The following is a 14564-nucleotide window of genomic DNA, read 5'->3' as shown; positions in this document are numbered from 1 at the left end:
GTCCCGCCCGCCGACCCGGGCCCGACCCGCCGGGCCCCGCCCTCGCCCCGCCCCCGCACATGGCCCCGCCCCCGGCCCGCAGGACAGACCACGCCTCAAGCCCCGCCCCACCATTGGCCCCGCCCAGCCGGGGCAGGCCCCGCCCACAGCCCAGCCCAACCATCGAGGCCCCGCCCTCTGCCACCTGACCGTGCCCCTTTATTGGCCCCGCCCACAGCCCCCTGCTTTCATCATGGTCCCTGTCCCAAAATACTACCCCATCCTCATCCCCTCCACCGCCCCCCCAGCGCCACCCCGACACCCCCACAGTGACCCCCTCACAGCCTTAGCGTCACCCCATACCCCGAACCCCCACAACCCTCGGCCCTCCCGGGGTCTCCGCACTCTGATACCCGCCCCTGGCATCCCCCTTGCACTCCTAAACTCGCCCCACTCCTCCTGGCACCCCAAACCCCCCCCTGCATCGCCACACGCCCCCTGCCCCCGACCCCCCAGCGGCCAAGACCCCGATACCGACCCCGGCACCCCCATCCCGCCCGCCGCGACCCGGGCATCCCCGGGAACCCCGGTACAGCCGCCGCCGGTGGCTGCTCCCCCGCCCCGTGGCGCTGCCGGCCGGGCTCGGCTGCCCGCGCCAATTACCGGACAATCGGGGCCCCGGGGGCGCCGACCCCCCCCGCCCGCCGCCGGGGCTGGGATCTGCCCGGGCCCCGGGGTCCCACTGCCGCTGCCGCCCGGGGCGGCCGAGCGCCTCGCCAATTAGGTTAATGGGGTTGGCACTGGCACCGGGGCCGGGAGCGGGGGGCACGGTGCGGCCGGGGTCGAACCCCACGCCAGCCCCAAGTACCCGCGTGGGCGCCGGCTGCGGTCACAGAGCGGCTGGACCCCCACGTGTCACGGGTGGGGAGGGGGAATCCGTGCGGGGACACCGGGGCGGGGCGCGGGTCCGCTGTCCCGTGTGCCGCGGCCATGTGTCCCCCCGCCCGTCTCCGCGTCCCCCGTGGGGCGGAGGCGTAGCGTGCCCCCGCGGCCGAGGTGGGAGCCCGGCGGGGCCGGCCGGGGCTTTCATCTGCGGCGGGCCTGTCGCCGTGCCAGCCGCGGGCAGCCCGCGCCTTTGATGTGCCACTGAAGCGGCATTGTCCGCGCCCTGCTGGCACCATCGCGGCCGGGGGGGCCGGGGGAGCGCGGGCACGGAGGCGCTCCTGCCCCTAATGGGGACGGGCACCCCTTGGACTCGAAATGCGGATGGGGACATGGGCACCTCCTGCACCTAATGGGGACAGAGAGCGGGACATAGGTACTCCCTAAGGAGGACAGAGATAGGGGGACGGTCACCTCCTGTCCCGCAGTGGACCTGGGGACACGGGCACCCCTTGCCGCTAACGACAGAAAAAAGGACATGGGCACCCTCCAAATGGATGTGGGACCCAGAAACCCCAATCCCTTTTACAGGGACAGAGGTGGGGGCATGGGCATCCCCTGCATCCCAAAAAGGTGATAGAGATGCAGCCGCGCCCTGTCCCACCGCAGGAACTGAAGCTGAGCCCGTGGGCACAGGAAGACGGCAATGGGAGCAGGACGGTGGCATCCCAAAAGTGTGGGACCAATGACAAGCCGAGCGGCAGGCACGGAGGCATCCTCTCTAGCTGGGCTGGTGAGTGTAGCCCCCCCATTCCTGGGGCCAAGGCTGCCCCCAACCCAGGCCGACTGCTTAACAAGGACAGAAGGACAAGCAAGAAGGACAGCCGGTGCCCCGGTCCCACCTGCCCCCAGCCCCCTCCTCGGGGCACATCCTCCCTCCTGCACCCCAGGCAGGACACGGGAAACTGGGAGAGAAATCGGAGGGGGGTCCTCGGGGCAGCCTGTGCTCAGCACGGGGGTGGCGGTGCTAGGCACGGGATGGCCCGTTCAGCCAGGGCTGGGCTGGCACAGAGAGAGGAGGACCCCCCCGCGGAGCCCCCCTCCTCCCCTTCCCCCGCCTTGTCCGCCCGACCGCTCCCGGCCCGCTGCCCGCCTTTGAAACCGCCGGCGGGGCTCCCACGCCCAGCCCGGGCCCCCCGCGCCCGCAGCCGCCGGTGCGTTCCCACCCGCCCGGGGCCCGCAGGAGGGAGGGTGGCGCGGCCGGGGCTTGGCGTGAAAATGATCAAGGGCCGCGGGCAGCGCCGGAGCGCAGCGCCCGTCTGATGCTGCCCGCCCGGAGGCCCCGTCGAACAAAGGCGGCATTGAGGCCCCGGCTGCGCCCCCCCCCCGCGCCCCCCGCCCCGAGCTGGCATCTTGGCGCGACATTAATGAACTCGCCTGTTTGTGCTCCCCCGGCCCCTCTCTCCTCCCACCGCCCGGGGGGCACCGTATATATCCATCCCTCCTCTCCTGCCTCGGGCATTTCGGGGGCTCCCCCCTCCTGCCCCCTTTGCCCGCCCGGGGATGGAGCGAGGAGGGAAGAGGACGCGGGGAGCTCTTCTCGGGGTCCGCCTGGTCCCCCCCATTCTTCTGCCGCTCCTGCTGCTGCTGCAGCTGGTGGGGGGGGTCCCCCTGGGCCAGGGACTGTATCCCATGCCGGCCAGCATCCTGCAAGGTCAGTGGGGCACGGGAATGGGAGCATCTTTGTGGGACGGTTTGGCTATGGATAGGGTTGCTGTAGGAGCTGGGACCCCTGGGTTCACTCTCAGGAAGGGAGGGAGCACAAGCAGAATGGCCAGGTCCCTGGTGAAGACCCCCAGATCCCGGGACACACCTGTGCTGCCTGCACTGGGTGTCAAGTGCTGCCAGTGGCACTAGGGGACACAGGGGATGCGGGGTGCCCTGCGTGCTCTCTCCTGCCCAGGTACCTTTGCCAGCCCCAGGGGACATTCTGCCAGGGCATGGCCAGCCCAGCAGGAAGGTGATCACAGGTAGGGACACACCGGGGGATGCACATACAGGGCACACACAGGACTGCACACACATGGGGACATGCAGACCCTGGCACACACAGATGTGCACTCACAGTGCACACACAAGTGTGTACAGAGGTACCTGCACACTGACACATGTGGGCACACCTGCCCAAGCTCACACCCTGCTGTATGCCCACATTTGCACACACATCTGTCCACGGGGTCTCCACAATGGACACGCAGAGACCTGGGCAAACACCCAAGTGCCCATGTGCCAACCAGCAGAGAGGTGACACTAGCAGTTGTCACCTTAGGCAATGTCAACAGGTGACAGGCCATGCCCAGCCTGACACCCACCACAGAGATATTGGGGCACAGGCACCAGGCAGGCTGGGGGCACCCCATGGCTGCGGTGGGGGGCAGTGGTGGAGGCTCTGGGAGTCTGAGCACCCTGTGTGTGTCCATCAGCACTGTCGAGCCGTGGGACGCTGGTGCTGGAGGCAGCACTGAGGAGTGCACTGCTGGCACTGGAGCGGGCGCTGTCCGAGCAGCAGCGGCAGCGAGGGGCCTGTGGACTCTGTGCCCCCTGCCTCTTCCCACCTTGCGCCAACATCACCGGCCATTGCCCACGTGAGTCATGACCCCATGGCCCCCACTGCCCCATCCCCAGGAGGCCTTACCCAAACAGAGCCCAGGATCCCCACCCAAACACAGTCCAGGGGTCCTATCCTAACACCATCCTGTGCCCAAAGGACCCTGCCAAAACCTGCACCCATGCCTAGAAACCCTTGCCAAATATTTCTTTGGGTCCTTACCAAAGCACCGCCTCATCCCCTAGAAATCCTAACAAAATTGGACCCCAAGATCCTACTCAAACTGTACCTTCTCCCCTATTGGCTTACCCTACAGGCTTTACCAAAACAGTGCCCGGATTCCCGAAATGTATCCCTAACTGCTAGAGACCCTACCAAAACACCACCTGAAGACCCTACCCAAGTAGTTCCCATCTTCTCTATATCCTACCCAATCACCCGAAGCCCTATCCAAAACATTGCCTGATCCCTTGTCTCCTTTTCAGAGATCCCCTCAAAAACATATCCCAGCACACAGAAGACCCTACCAAAATGTGCTGACTACACAGCTTATCATGCCCCCTTCCCACCCACACCAAACCAGAACTCAGGGTGGCCTGGGCAGAGGTGGGCAGGGAGGACATGGTGATGCTCATAGCCCTGCTGTTCTTGCAGCGCCAGCTGTGCCCCCCAGCTGCCAGGCCCTGCTGGATGCCCAGGCACTGCCCGAGCTGCCCCAGCGCAACTGGGCGCTGAGCCAGGCCTGTGCCCCCTACCAGCACCTGTGCCCATCTGAGGGGGCCCCACATGCCTGTGCCCCGCTCAGCGCCCGGCTCTGCCAGCACCGCCTCCAGGAGTGCCGTGAGTGGGCACCTGCATCCCCCTGGCTCCTCCCAGAGAGGAAAGACCCTACGATAAAAAACGGGGCATTCTCATGGGAGGTTTGGAGGGGATATTGGACATTGGCAGTGATGGGATACTGGGACGGAGTCGGGGAATGGAGAAAGTGGGGGTACAATAGAATGATGGGGTATCTTTGGTGGGATGGAAGGTTGGGAGAAATGTTGGGATCTGGAGTAAGAGGTGGAGATTTGGGGGATGGAGGTATTGGGAACGATGAGCACTTTCGGGAGAATGGGACATTGAGAGGTAATGGAGAATCTGGGAGGGAGAAGGGGGCAAGCGAAGGTGGCTGAGAGATTGTGGACACTGAGCCACTGTGGGTGCAAGCACTCCTGGGGTGGTACACGGGTGTTTGTTCGGGATGATGGGGGTCTGGAGGCACTGAGAGGAACTGGGGGGAGTTGAGGACAGCAGGGATGCACTGGTGCCTTGACAGCCTGTCCCTGCAGAGACGGCAGCCGCAGCCCTGAGTCCTGACGCAGCAGCAGAGGTGGCAACGCCAGGTGAGCCGGGGCGGCCCCGCGGTGCCCACGCCACCCCCCCACCACCACGCCAGCGGGCGCCCCCGGCCCCCGGCTGCCTGCTGGGCCGGGGGGCAGAGGTTAGCGTCGGCAGCTGCCGGGCTGCGGGGTGCCCCCGGCCCTCCGCCCGCTCGCCTCCGTGAGCACGATGAGGCTTGACAGCGCGCCCGACGCGCCTGAGCCCCCGCAACCCCCTCCACCTGCCGCGACCATCCCCGGACGCCCCGTGCCCACCTGGCAGAGGGAGTGTCCCAGCAGCAGGGCTGCAGGACCCCCTCTCACCCCGGCTTTGTTTCCCAGGGAGCTGTGGGCGCCGCGGGGGTCCACAAGCCAACGCCACGGCCCCCCGCGGACGGATCATGGGCGGCAGCGTGGCCCCGCGGGGCGCCTGGCCCTGGCTGGTGTCGGTGCGGCTGCACGGGGAGCTGATGTGCGGAGGGGTGCTGGTGGGGCGCTCCTGGGTCCTCACTGCGGCACATTGCTTTGGCGGGTACGGCGTGGGGCACGGCAATGCGGGGACGATGTCCCTGCAGAGGGGGGCACGGGCTGGTACCCCAACATCCCTGTAACTAGCTGCCCCCCACCCTGCCAGGAACCGTAATGAGCTGGCGTGGACGGTGGTGGTGGGTGACCACGAGCTGGGAAAGCCGGGTGTGGGCGAGAGGGCAGTGCCCATCCGGCGCATCCTGCCTCATCCTAAGGTGGGTGGAGGTGGGCACCCCCCTGACCTCCCTGTGCATGCCTCAGGGCCCCCCACTGACACCCCCACATCTCCTTCCAGTTTAACCCCAAGACGTTTCACGGGGACCTGGCGTTGCTGGAGCTGGCAGTGCCGCTGGCCCCGTCACCCACCGTCAGCCCCGTGTGCCTTCCCAGTGGCCCCACAGAGCCCAGCCCTGGCACTCCCTGCTACATCGCGGGCTGGGGCTCCCTCTACGAAGGTAAAGCCACTCTGACACCCTGTGGGGTGTCCCCCTCTGTGCCCTCTCATGTGCCAAGTCTCAATGCACCAAGCCAGGGCACAGAGATGTCCAGGCACAGGGGACACTGCAATCGGTGTATTGCCTGGCAGAGGGACCAGTGGCTGATGTGGTGATGGAGGCGCAGGTGCCCCTGCTCAGCCAGGAGACGTGCCGGGGTGCCCTGGGCAAGGACCTGCTCACCAGTGCCATGTTCTGTGCTGGGTACTTGTCTGGAGGCATCGATTCCTGTCAGGTAACACCCAGGCCTAAGGGACTGCCGTCACACCACCTCAAAAATCCCTTGTGGCACACAGGGCTGCTGGGCACATACCACAGCTAGTCAATGTGGTTGGGGTCCCAGCCCAGCCCAATGGATGAGCATCTCCCCCACAGGGTGACTCAGGGGGCCCACTGGCATGCCAAGACCCCACTTCACACCACTTTGTCCTCTACGGTATCACCTCGTGGGGTGACGGCTGTGGTGAGCGGGGCAAACCGGGAGTCTACACCCGCGTCACTGCCTTCACGGACTGGCTCAGCCTCCAGATGGACTGTGAGTGCCACTGGCCGCACCGTAGGGGGGACGGAGACACCCAGAGAGGTTTCAGCACCTCATTGCAGCCCCGGTTCTCTCACAGCTGCCCCTGGCAGCCGAGAACCGAGCTGCTTCGACCTGCTGGCACTGGCCCAGCTGCCCCCAGAGCGGCAGAACCCTGAGCGCGCCCGTCTCTGCACCTTCTATGCCGGATCCTGCCGGGCACCTCAGGGCCGGGCCACCTGTGCCCGCCTGGCTGAGGAGACCTGCCGTGCCAGGATAAGACGATGTGGTGAGCTGGGGGACTGTGGCAGGGCTAGGGTGTGGGGAGGGACCCCATTTCTGGCAGCATGAGGCTGGTGTGGCGCCAGGGCCATGTGCCCACAGTGTCCTCTCTGCCCACAGAGCTGCACTCCTACGCCCAGACCCTGGTGGATCTCCTGCGCCAGGCTGGGGACTTCATCCGAAACCAGTTTGATTTCTCCTTCCTCAGCCGCACTCTGCCCCAGCTCCTGGGCAAGATCTATGGGCATTTCTTCCCTCCCCGTGTCCGCAGGGATATCCCAGGTACTCTTCTGTGCTGGACCACCCCACATCCACTTGGGGTCCCATCAGTCTCCCCTGAGCTGATGGCTGGAGCACCAGCAGCCTGCCCTGTCACCCCCCTGGGATTCCCCTTCCCTTTGTCTCTCCTGTCTCCTTCTTGTCCCCTCAGACCTGGCTGTGGCAGGGGGCCACTCAAGGCCCACAGCAGAGGGACCCCAGGAAGTCCTCACCAGGTGAGGCATGGTCGGCATGGGATGAGGGGCCAAAAGCTTTGAGGAGATGGTCAAGATGACAGTGGGCACTGGCATGGCTTTTGGAGACAGCCTGAACACTGGGGTCCTGTTTCTCCTGCAACCAGGGCACCCTCCCAGGGGTGCCCAGTGGGGTGCACACGGTGGCACTGCCCTGTGATGGGTGCTGCTGGACACCAGTCTGAGCTCACCTCATGTGCTTGCAGGTGGGGGGCCAGGCGGCTGCCCCCCTTTGCAGACCTCTTTGGGGCAGTGGGACCCCAGTTGCAAGACTGGGTGGAGGCGCTGAGGACCATGGAGGGGAGCAGTCCCCCGGCACCCACAATGGACAGGGAACAGCTCCCCGGGGAGATGCAGCTCTTTCTGCAGGTACGTGGGGAGGGACAGGCTGGGGGAGCCCCTGCCCCTCTGGTGACTGTGCCACCAGGGACATCCCATAGGTCCATTGTCCCCTGTGCAGCCATCTCACTTTACCACTACAAAGGGGGCGTCTCATCCTCCCCAGCTGAAACCAGTGCTCCCAGTCCAGGCAGTGCAGAGCCAGCTGTGGGTCTGACCCTGCAGCTTGGGATCTGACCCAACACAGCCACAAGCAGTTGCATGTCCTCAGTGCCCCATCTGACACAAGCCCAGCCATGCCCTGCACTCTGCCACCGGGCACCTGGCTGTTCTCAGAGGTGTCCTGTGGGTGCCCCATCACCCTGCCTTCCCTTCAGCAGGGTGAGGATGTGGTGGAGGAGATGGTGGGACAGGGACGAGCCTTCCTCACCCAGCTGCGGGCAGAGTTGGACCTTGGCACTGCCCTGGAAACTATGGAGCCACGACAGGCACCCGGAGAGCTGGCAGGGACCCCCCTGCCAAGCCGTGAGCCCTGTGAGCCTGGAGGGTCTGGGGGCAGTGGGATGTCCACCCTCTGGCTGGCTCCGTGCCCAGACAGTGCCTACTGGCCGTGTCCCAGCCAGGAGTGTCACACCTCTCTTGGTGGCAGGGTCTGCACTGAGGGAGAAACGTGAGCTGGTGTCCACAGAGCTGCCCAGGGTGGAGGAGGAGGAGGCAGGTGCCGGCAAAGGTAAGCTCCCACAAACCCTGTGGGAGTTCCCACAAACCCACGTGCCACCATAGGGACAGTGACAACCCCAGCCTCAGCCTTGCACCCTGGTCCCAGGATTGCTAGTCCCATTTCAGTGGGACAGCCCTTGGTTATATCCCTTTCCACAGGGACCCATGCTCCCATAGTGTCCCCAGAGCAAGGGTGCTCCTCCCTAGGCTGGGCCACAGCATGGAGTCCCCACAATTCACCCCGATGTCCCCCTCCATGTTTCTCCTGTCCATTCCTGGGGTCGCAGCCTGCCCCAGCCTCAACGAGTCGGCAGTGCGGGTGGGTGCGGTGCGTGACCTGTACGCCTGGGTGCTGCAGGTGCCCGAGACTGATCTGGCCATGACCTTCCAGGAGGTGAGTGCCTTGTCCAGCCACTCAGATCCCCCCACCCTGGCAGCCGATAAATGCCACCTCCCAGCCCATTACTGTCCTGCTCTGCCCCTGGCTCCCCCAGGGGATTCATGGTGCTGTTGTCTCCCTGCAGATCCTCGTGGACCTGGGCTCCAAAAACACCAAGGGACTGTACCGGGCGCAGGTGCGGGCCACTGTAGGGGGCCGCCCCACGGCTTTCACTGGCCTTGTGGGGCTGGAGAGCGACTCGCTGGCCCGCAGCATGCCCGGCCTCGTCGCTCTGGCACTCGAAGCGCTGAAAACCTAATGGTGCCCCTGGGGAAGCATTCCAGCATGGGGAGAGAGCACTGGGGCAGGTGTCCCTTATGTCCTTCAAACACAGTCCCCTCCCTGCCTCAGGCTCTCATCGTGCCCCAACTTCCCTCTTCCCATCAGCACTTCCTGACTTCCCCCCAGGGCAGTGGTGCCCCAGGCAGTACCTGGAGCACCTCAGCCAGGAATCACAGTCCTCCTCTCTCCTGGGACCACCCACCTTGGCAATCCTCACCCCATCCTCACCCCATTTTCCCCAAAGGTACCTGAGCTGTTATTTATTTGTACAGAGAAGGTTTATTTTTCAATAAAGAAGGGCTCTATTTTCCAGTAGCCAGTGAGTGTGAAGCAAGCATGCCATGCAGTGCTGATGAGGTGGCTGACAATGGAGAGACTTTCCAGTGGGGCTATGACATCTCATTGCATCTCCCCCTTCCCACGTACCCTGTACCCCGAAGCGATGCCCCAAGCCTTGATTCCTGCTGCATCCAACCTGGAACAGACTCCCCACACCCTCACCGGGGGTTGGACACCCCTCCTGCCCACTGCAGCACCCATGGCACAGCACTGGTGCTCATCCCTGGTGACACCCCATCAGGGACCCACGTGAAACCTGCCAGCGCAGGGGCCAAGTGTGCCCTGGGCCACTGGTGGGTGGCAGGGTGGTGCCACCCCTGTGCTTGGGCACCAATGGGTACCAACTCCTCCCGCCTGTGGGGACCCAAGCAGCATCACTGGGACTGCTGAGCAGCAGGGAAGGGACTGCTCCTCCCCGTGCCCAGCAGTGCCCATGCTGCGGTGCCCAGGCTCAGGGTGATGAGCTGTCACCCGTGAGGCTGGTGAGTCCAGCTGTGCCTGCCTGTCTCCCCTTCCCTGCACGCTGGGGTGCCGGAAGAGAGGGCTGGGAGCGGGTATCCGGTGCCGATACCCTTCCCCCTCAGCACCTGGCACCATCCATCTCCTAGTCTGTCCGGCAGCCGGACATCCGCTCGGCCAGGCCAGGCGGGGAGGCAGCCAGGGCCTGGCACGGCGCGAGGGCACCGCGGGCACTGCATGGGGAACCTGTCGCAGCAGCTGGCCCTGCTCGGGGCACTGATGCTGTCGGGTGAGCGGGGTCTGGGACATGGGGTGTCCTATTGCTGGGGGATTCCAGGCTCCCTCAATGGGGTTGGTGGGATGGTGGCAGGGTCCAAACAGGGCACAAGGGTCCCCAGGGTCACTTTTGGGGTATTACCTGGCAGAATCCCCTCATTGTGCGTCCTTTGTGCTTCTTTCCCAAAGCCGTGTCCCAGCCCAGTCCATGTGCTGTCTGTTCCCAGTGTCACTGTATCTGTATGTCCCTGTGTGTGCCTGTCTGTGTGCACAGTGACACCAAATCTCTGACCACGTGTCCCTGCATACACTGGGTCCATGTCCATGAGTGCATGTGTGCCTCTGTGTGTGCATCCACCTATGTGCACAATGCCACTGGGTCTGTACCCAAGTATCTTGTGTCTGTGTGTCCCTTTGTGTGCTAGGTCTGTATTTCTGTGTCCCTGTGTCCATGCCCATGTCTTTGTCCTATGCCCATGTGCTCCCAATGTGCTCCTGCAAGTCTGTCATTCCTGCATGTCCATGTCTGTGCTCCTGTGCAGCACAAACATGCAAAGTCCTGGCCTATTCCTGTCTCCTACATTCTTATACCATCCTTTGGGGTGGCACTGGGCCCAGTAGCCCCACTAGCCCCCTGGTTTGCCTGACTCCACACCCCCAGGTGGGCTCTGCGTGAACCAGGAGGAAAGGCTCATCCACCACCTCTTTGAGGAGAAGGGCTATGACAAAGAGGTGCGTCCTGTTGTTTCCACTGATGAGGTCGTGGACGTCTACCTTGCCCTCACCCTCTCCAACCTAATCTCACTGGTGAGCCCCAGTGCGCAGTGCCCACCGTGGGGAGCCCCACAGCCATGCCTCACCCCCGGGGCTGGCTGGGTGCCACCCCTGAGGCTACTTCTCTTTCACTCTGCTGCTGAGTGTTGGGGGTCCTGAGCTGTCAGGATACCTTGGCATCTCACTGCCCCACACTGTTGTTGCAGAAAGAAGTGGACGAGACACTCACCACCAGCATATGGCTCGAGCACGTGAGTAGGGACAGGTGCCATGGCATCAGTTGTGCCACCATGGGGTGGCCCAGCATGGTGAGGGGGTGACCTGGGGATCCTCCCCTTCAGGGCTGGACCGATTATCGCCTGCAGTGGAACAAGTCCGACTTTGGGGACATTGGGGTGCTCCGCCTGCCGGCAGACATGCTGTGGCTGCCTGAGATAGTCCTGGAGAACAAGTGAGCTGTGCTTCAGTTTCCCCTCCCAAATCCCCTAAACTGTGCCTGGTGCATACCCAGGGCTCCCCTGGCCCCTTCCCAGCCCCACCATCACCTTGTCTCTCTGCCGGCACAGCAATGATGGGCTCTTTGAGGTTGCCTACTACTGCAATGTCCTCCTCTACGACACGGGCTATGTCTACTGGCTGCCACCTGCCATCTTCCGCAGCACCTGCCTCATCAACGTCGACTTCTTCCCCTTCGACTGGCAGAACTGCACCCTCAGATTCAGGTGCTGGGCTGCTGGGTCAGGGCAGCAGGGTGGGCATCCCATCCCCCTGTGGTGCCTGCTGCTGCTAGCACCCTCCCCTTGTTGTTGGGGCACAGCAAGGTGGGGGTCTGCAGGTGACCTGGTGGCCTGAGTCCGTCATGCTGGAGGTCAGGGTGGGTGGGTGGTGTGTGCCCAGTAGCAGCTGCAGCTCCTCACTGCCTGTCCCCTGTGGTCCAGGTCACTGGCATACAGTGCCCTGGAGATCAACATGCACTTGAAGACAGACACCGACCTGGACACAGGCAAGGATTACCCGGTGGAGTGGATCATCATCGACCCCGAAGGCTTCACAGGTAAGGCTTGTGCTCTCTGCCATGTCTTGTGGCAGCAGGACATCCTGTGCAGGGCTGGGTGCCACTCTGGAGTTGGGGCACTCTGTCACGGAGACACCCATGTACCTGGGGCCTTTGCACCCTGGCACCCAACCCACCAGACTTGGAGTTACCCAGACCCTGGATGGGAAGATCAGTGCTGGTGGGGCTGGTGAGGATGGTCATGGCAGGTGTCCCCCATGCCATGTGCTGTCCCATGTGCCCTGGCAGAGAATGGGGAATGGGAAATCATCCACCGCCCAGCCCGCAAGAACATCTACCCTGACATTCCCCCTGACACCAGTGAGCACCAGGACATCACCTTCTACCTCATCATCAAGCGCAAGCCACTCTTCTATGTCATCAACATCGTCATACCCTGCATCCTTATTGCCTTCATGGTCATCCTTGTCTTCTACCTGCCTGCCGACAGTGAGTGAGCCCTGCAGCATGGGAGTCACAGCCCTGGGGCACCCCCATGTCCCACACTTGCACCATGTCCTGGGACATGGGGATACCCCAATGCTCAGCACAGTTCTGGGATATCCCATGTAAGACACTGTCATCCCAGCCAGACACCCTAGCAGAGGCACGCTTGGGGACAGGATACCCCATGTGGGACCCTGGTGTACCCCCATGATATGGGGCACTGTATGGTGGGACACTGGAAGGGCAACCGGGGCACTGGGGATACTGGGAAAGGCACATGGGGCAGGGTTTTCCCTGAGCTCACCTGCTCTCCAGGTGGTGAGAAGATGACCCTGGTGATCTCAGTGCTCCTGGCCCAGTCTGTCTTCCTCCTTCTAATTTCCCAGCGCCTGCCTGCCACTTCCCACGCTGTCCCCCTCATTGGCAAGTGAGTCCTGGGCACCACTGGGTGCAGCAGGGACATTGTGGGGTCTCCATGGTGCCAGAGGGCAGCTCTGCCTGTGCCCAGCCCCTGTGGCAATTCCAGCTCCAAGTCCATGCTCCCTACCAGGTATCTGCTTTTTATCATGCTTCTGGTGACAGCTGTGGTGATCATCTGTGTTGTGGTCCTCAACTTCCACTTCCGCACCCCCAGCACCCATGTCATGTCTGACTGGGTCAAAGAGGTGAGCAGGGTGTGGGTGTAGTGGTGGGTACAGGGATGACACTGTGCCCCACGGAGGACACAGGACAGCACAGCACATTGCAACAGGGTGTCCCATCTCTGCCACATGTAGTCTGTGGACAGAAAGTGGGGACAAGGTGGCATCGCGCTGGGGAGGTGTCCAAGGGACCTGACAACCCCTCTTGTGTCCCAGGTCTTCCTGGAGAGCCTGCCCCGGCTGCTGGGCATGACACAGCCGGACGAGAGCCCGGCGGGTGCCCCGTGCATCCGGCGCTGCAGCTCCGCTGGCTACATCGCCAAGGCAGAGGAGTATTTCAGCGTCAAGTCCCGCAGCGAGCTCATGTTCGAGAAGCAGTCGGAGCGGCACGGGCTGGTCAGCCGCGTCACCCCTGCCCGTGAGCCACAGCCCCTCCATGGGGACATGGGGAAGGGTTGTGAAGTGGGGGTCACCAGCGGTGGCAGCCCTTTGGAGCCCACCTCACTGCCTCCTTGCCCCCAGGTTTGGCGCCTCAGGGCACGGTCACAGGCGACGAGCAGCTCTACGAGCACATAAAACCTGTCATTGACAACGCCAACGACATTGTCAAGCACATGCGGGACGAAAACAGCTACAACGAGGTGGGGCCATGGGCACCGGCGGGGCAGAGGGGGCTCCCTGTGACCACTGTGCCCCCCACTGCCTGGCTCCTGGCTCTCTCCCCAGGAGATTGACAACTGGAATCGTGTGGCCCGGACCCTGGACCGCCTCTGCCTCTTTCTCATCACCCCCACGCTGGTGGTGGGCACCCTCTGGATCTTCCTTATGGGCATCTACAACCACCCGCCACCGCTGCCCTTCGCTGGAGACCCCTACAACTACCAGGAGGAGAACAAGCGCTTCATCTAAGGGGTGTGGGGGGGTCCCATGTACTTCTCCCCCAGCTGCCTTGGCTTGGGAAAATAAAGCTGGATGTTTCTTGCCATGGGGCACTGAACTGGTGGCTTCTCTCAGTGTCCCCCACTGGGCATGATGCCCACCCTGAGCACTGTATGTGTGCTGGGGAGGGTGATGCCCGTCCAGGGAATGGGCGCTGTTGGGTGTCCTGAGCACAGTGAACCTCAGCTGTGGCTGGAAGGGGTGATTTCCAGAGGGGTGTGGTGGTATCAGCCCTGCTACCCCTGTGGGCTGAGCACTGGGGGCAGGATGGGCAGGGGAAGGGGATGTATCCCCCCCTAACGTAACACTATCCCATGCGGACCCACTGCAGTGAGCAGAGATGCCATCAGTGCCCACATTTCCCCCCTGCCCCCATGATCCCCCAGCCAAACCCACAGTGTCCCCCCCAGCACACCCCATCCAGCAGTGCAGAGCTGGGGTTCCAGAGGGCTGTCTTCTTCCCCAGCTCAGCAGTGGGATGCCAGGGCTCTGGTTTCAGGGGCACAGCTGACGTCCCCCCACCGGCAGTGGCCCAGGACAGCTGTCACATCTTCTCTGCTGAGCCAGGAATCTCACCACACCCCCATTCCCCCGCAACGTGGGCCCCCTACAAGGGGCCTGGCAGTATTTGAACCTCCAGGGTGGGCATTACTCTCTGAGAGTGGTGGGACTTGCCTGCCCCTTCCTCA

General features: G+C 63.6%; 2 protein-coding genes across 2 annotated transcripts; both read left to right on the top strand.

Moving 5' to 3' along the window:
• The first annotated feature begins 2424 nt into the window (after nucleotides 1–2424).
• PRSS56 (serine protease 56) lies at nucleotides 2425–9261 on the top strand. The gene is given in 17 exon segments (XM_064665590.1): nucleotides 2425–2575; nucleotides 3324–3506; nucleotides 4124–4309; nucleotides 4801–4854; nucleotides 5173–5362; nucleotides 5465–5573; nucleotides 5654–5813; nucleotides 5945–6087; nucleotides 6228–6387; nucleotides 6473–6748; nucleotides 6751–6936; nucleotides 7085–7148; nucleotides 7373–7535; nucleotides 7883–8039; nucleotides 8155–8235; nucleotides 8513–8619; nucleotides 8750–9261. Coding segments are annotated over 17 exon segments (2544 nt in total). The 3' UTR covers nucleotides 8924–9261.
• A 629-nt stretch (nucleotides 9262–9890) lies between these two features.
• On the top strand, nucleotides 9891–13933 carry CHRND (cholinergic receptor nicotinic delta subunit). The gene is made up of 12 exons (XM_064666093.1): nucleotides 9891–10033; nucleotides 10682–10827; nucleotides 11001–11045; nucleotides 11136–11245; nucleotides 11361–11516; nucleotides 11733–11848; nucleotides 12098–12298; nucleotides 12611–12722; nucleotides 12846–12960; nucleotides 13153–13354; nucleotides 13459–13577; nucleotides 13663–13933. Exons 1-12 carry the CDS (start codon nucleotides 9982–9984, stop codon nucleotides 13843–13845), a joined length of 1557 nt encoding a protein of 518 aa, XP_064522163.1. The 5' UTR covers nucleotides 9891–9981; the 3' UTR covers nucleotides 13846–13933.
• Nucleotides 13934–14564: the final 631 nt, after the last annotated feature.

This window comes from Pseudopipra pipra, chromosome 10, assembly GCF_036250125.1.
Source record: "Pseudopipra pipra isolate bDixPip1 chromosome 10, bDixPip1.hap1, whole genome shotgun sequence".
Lineage (NCBI taxonomy): Eukaryota > Metazoa > Chordata > Aves > Passeriformes > Pipridae > Pseudopipra > Pseudopipra pipra.
Note: the sequence above shows the minus strand (reverse complement) of the source record. Positions and strands in the feature narration are given on the sequence as shown.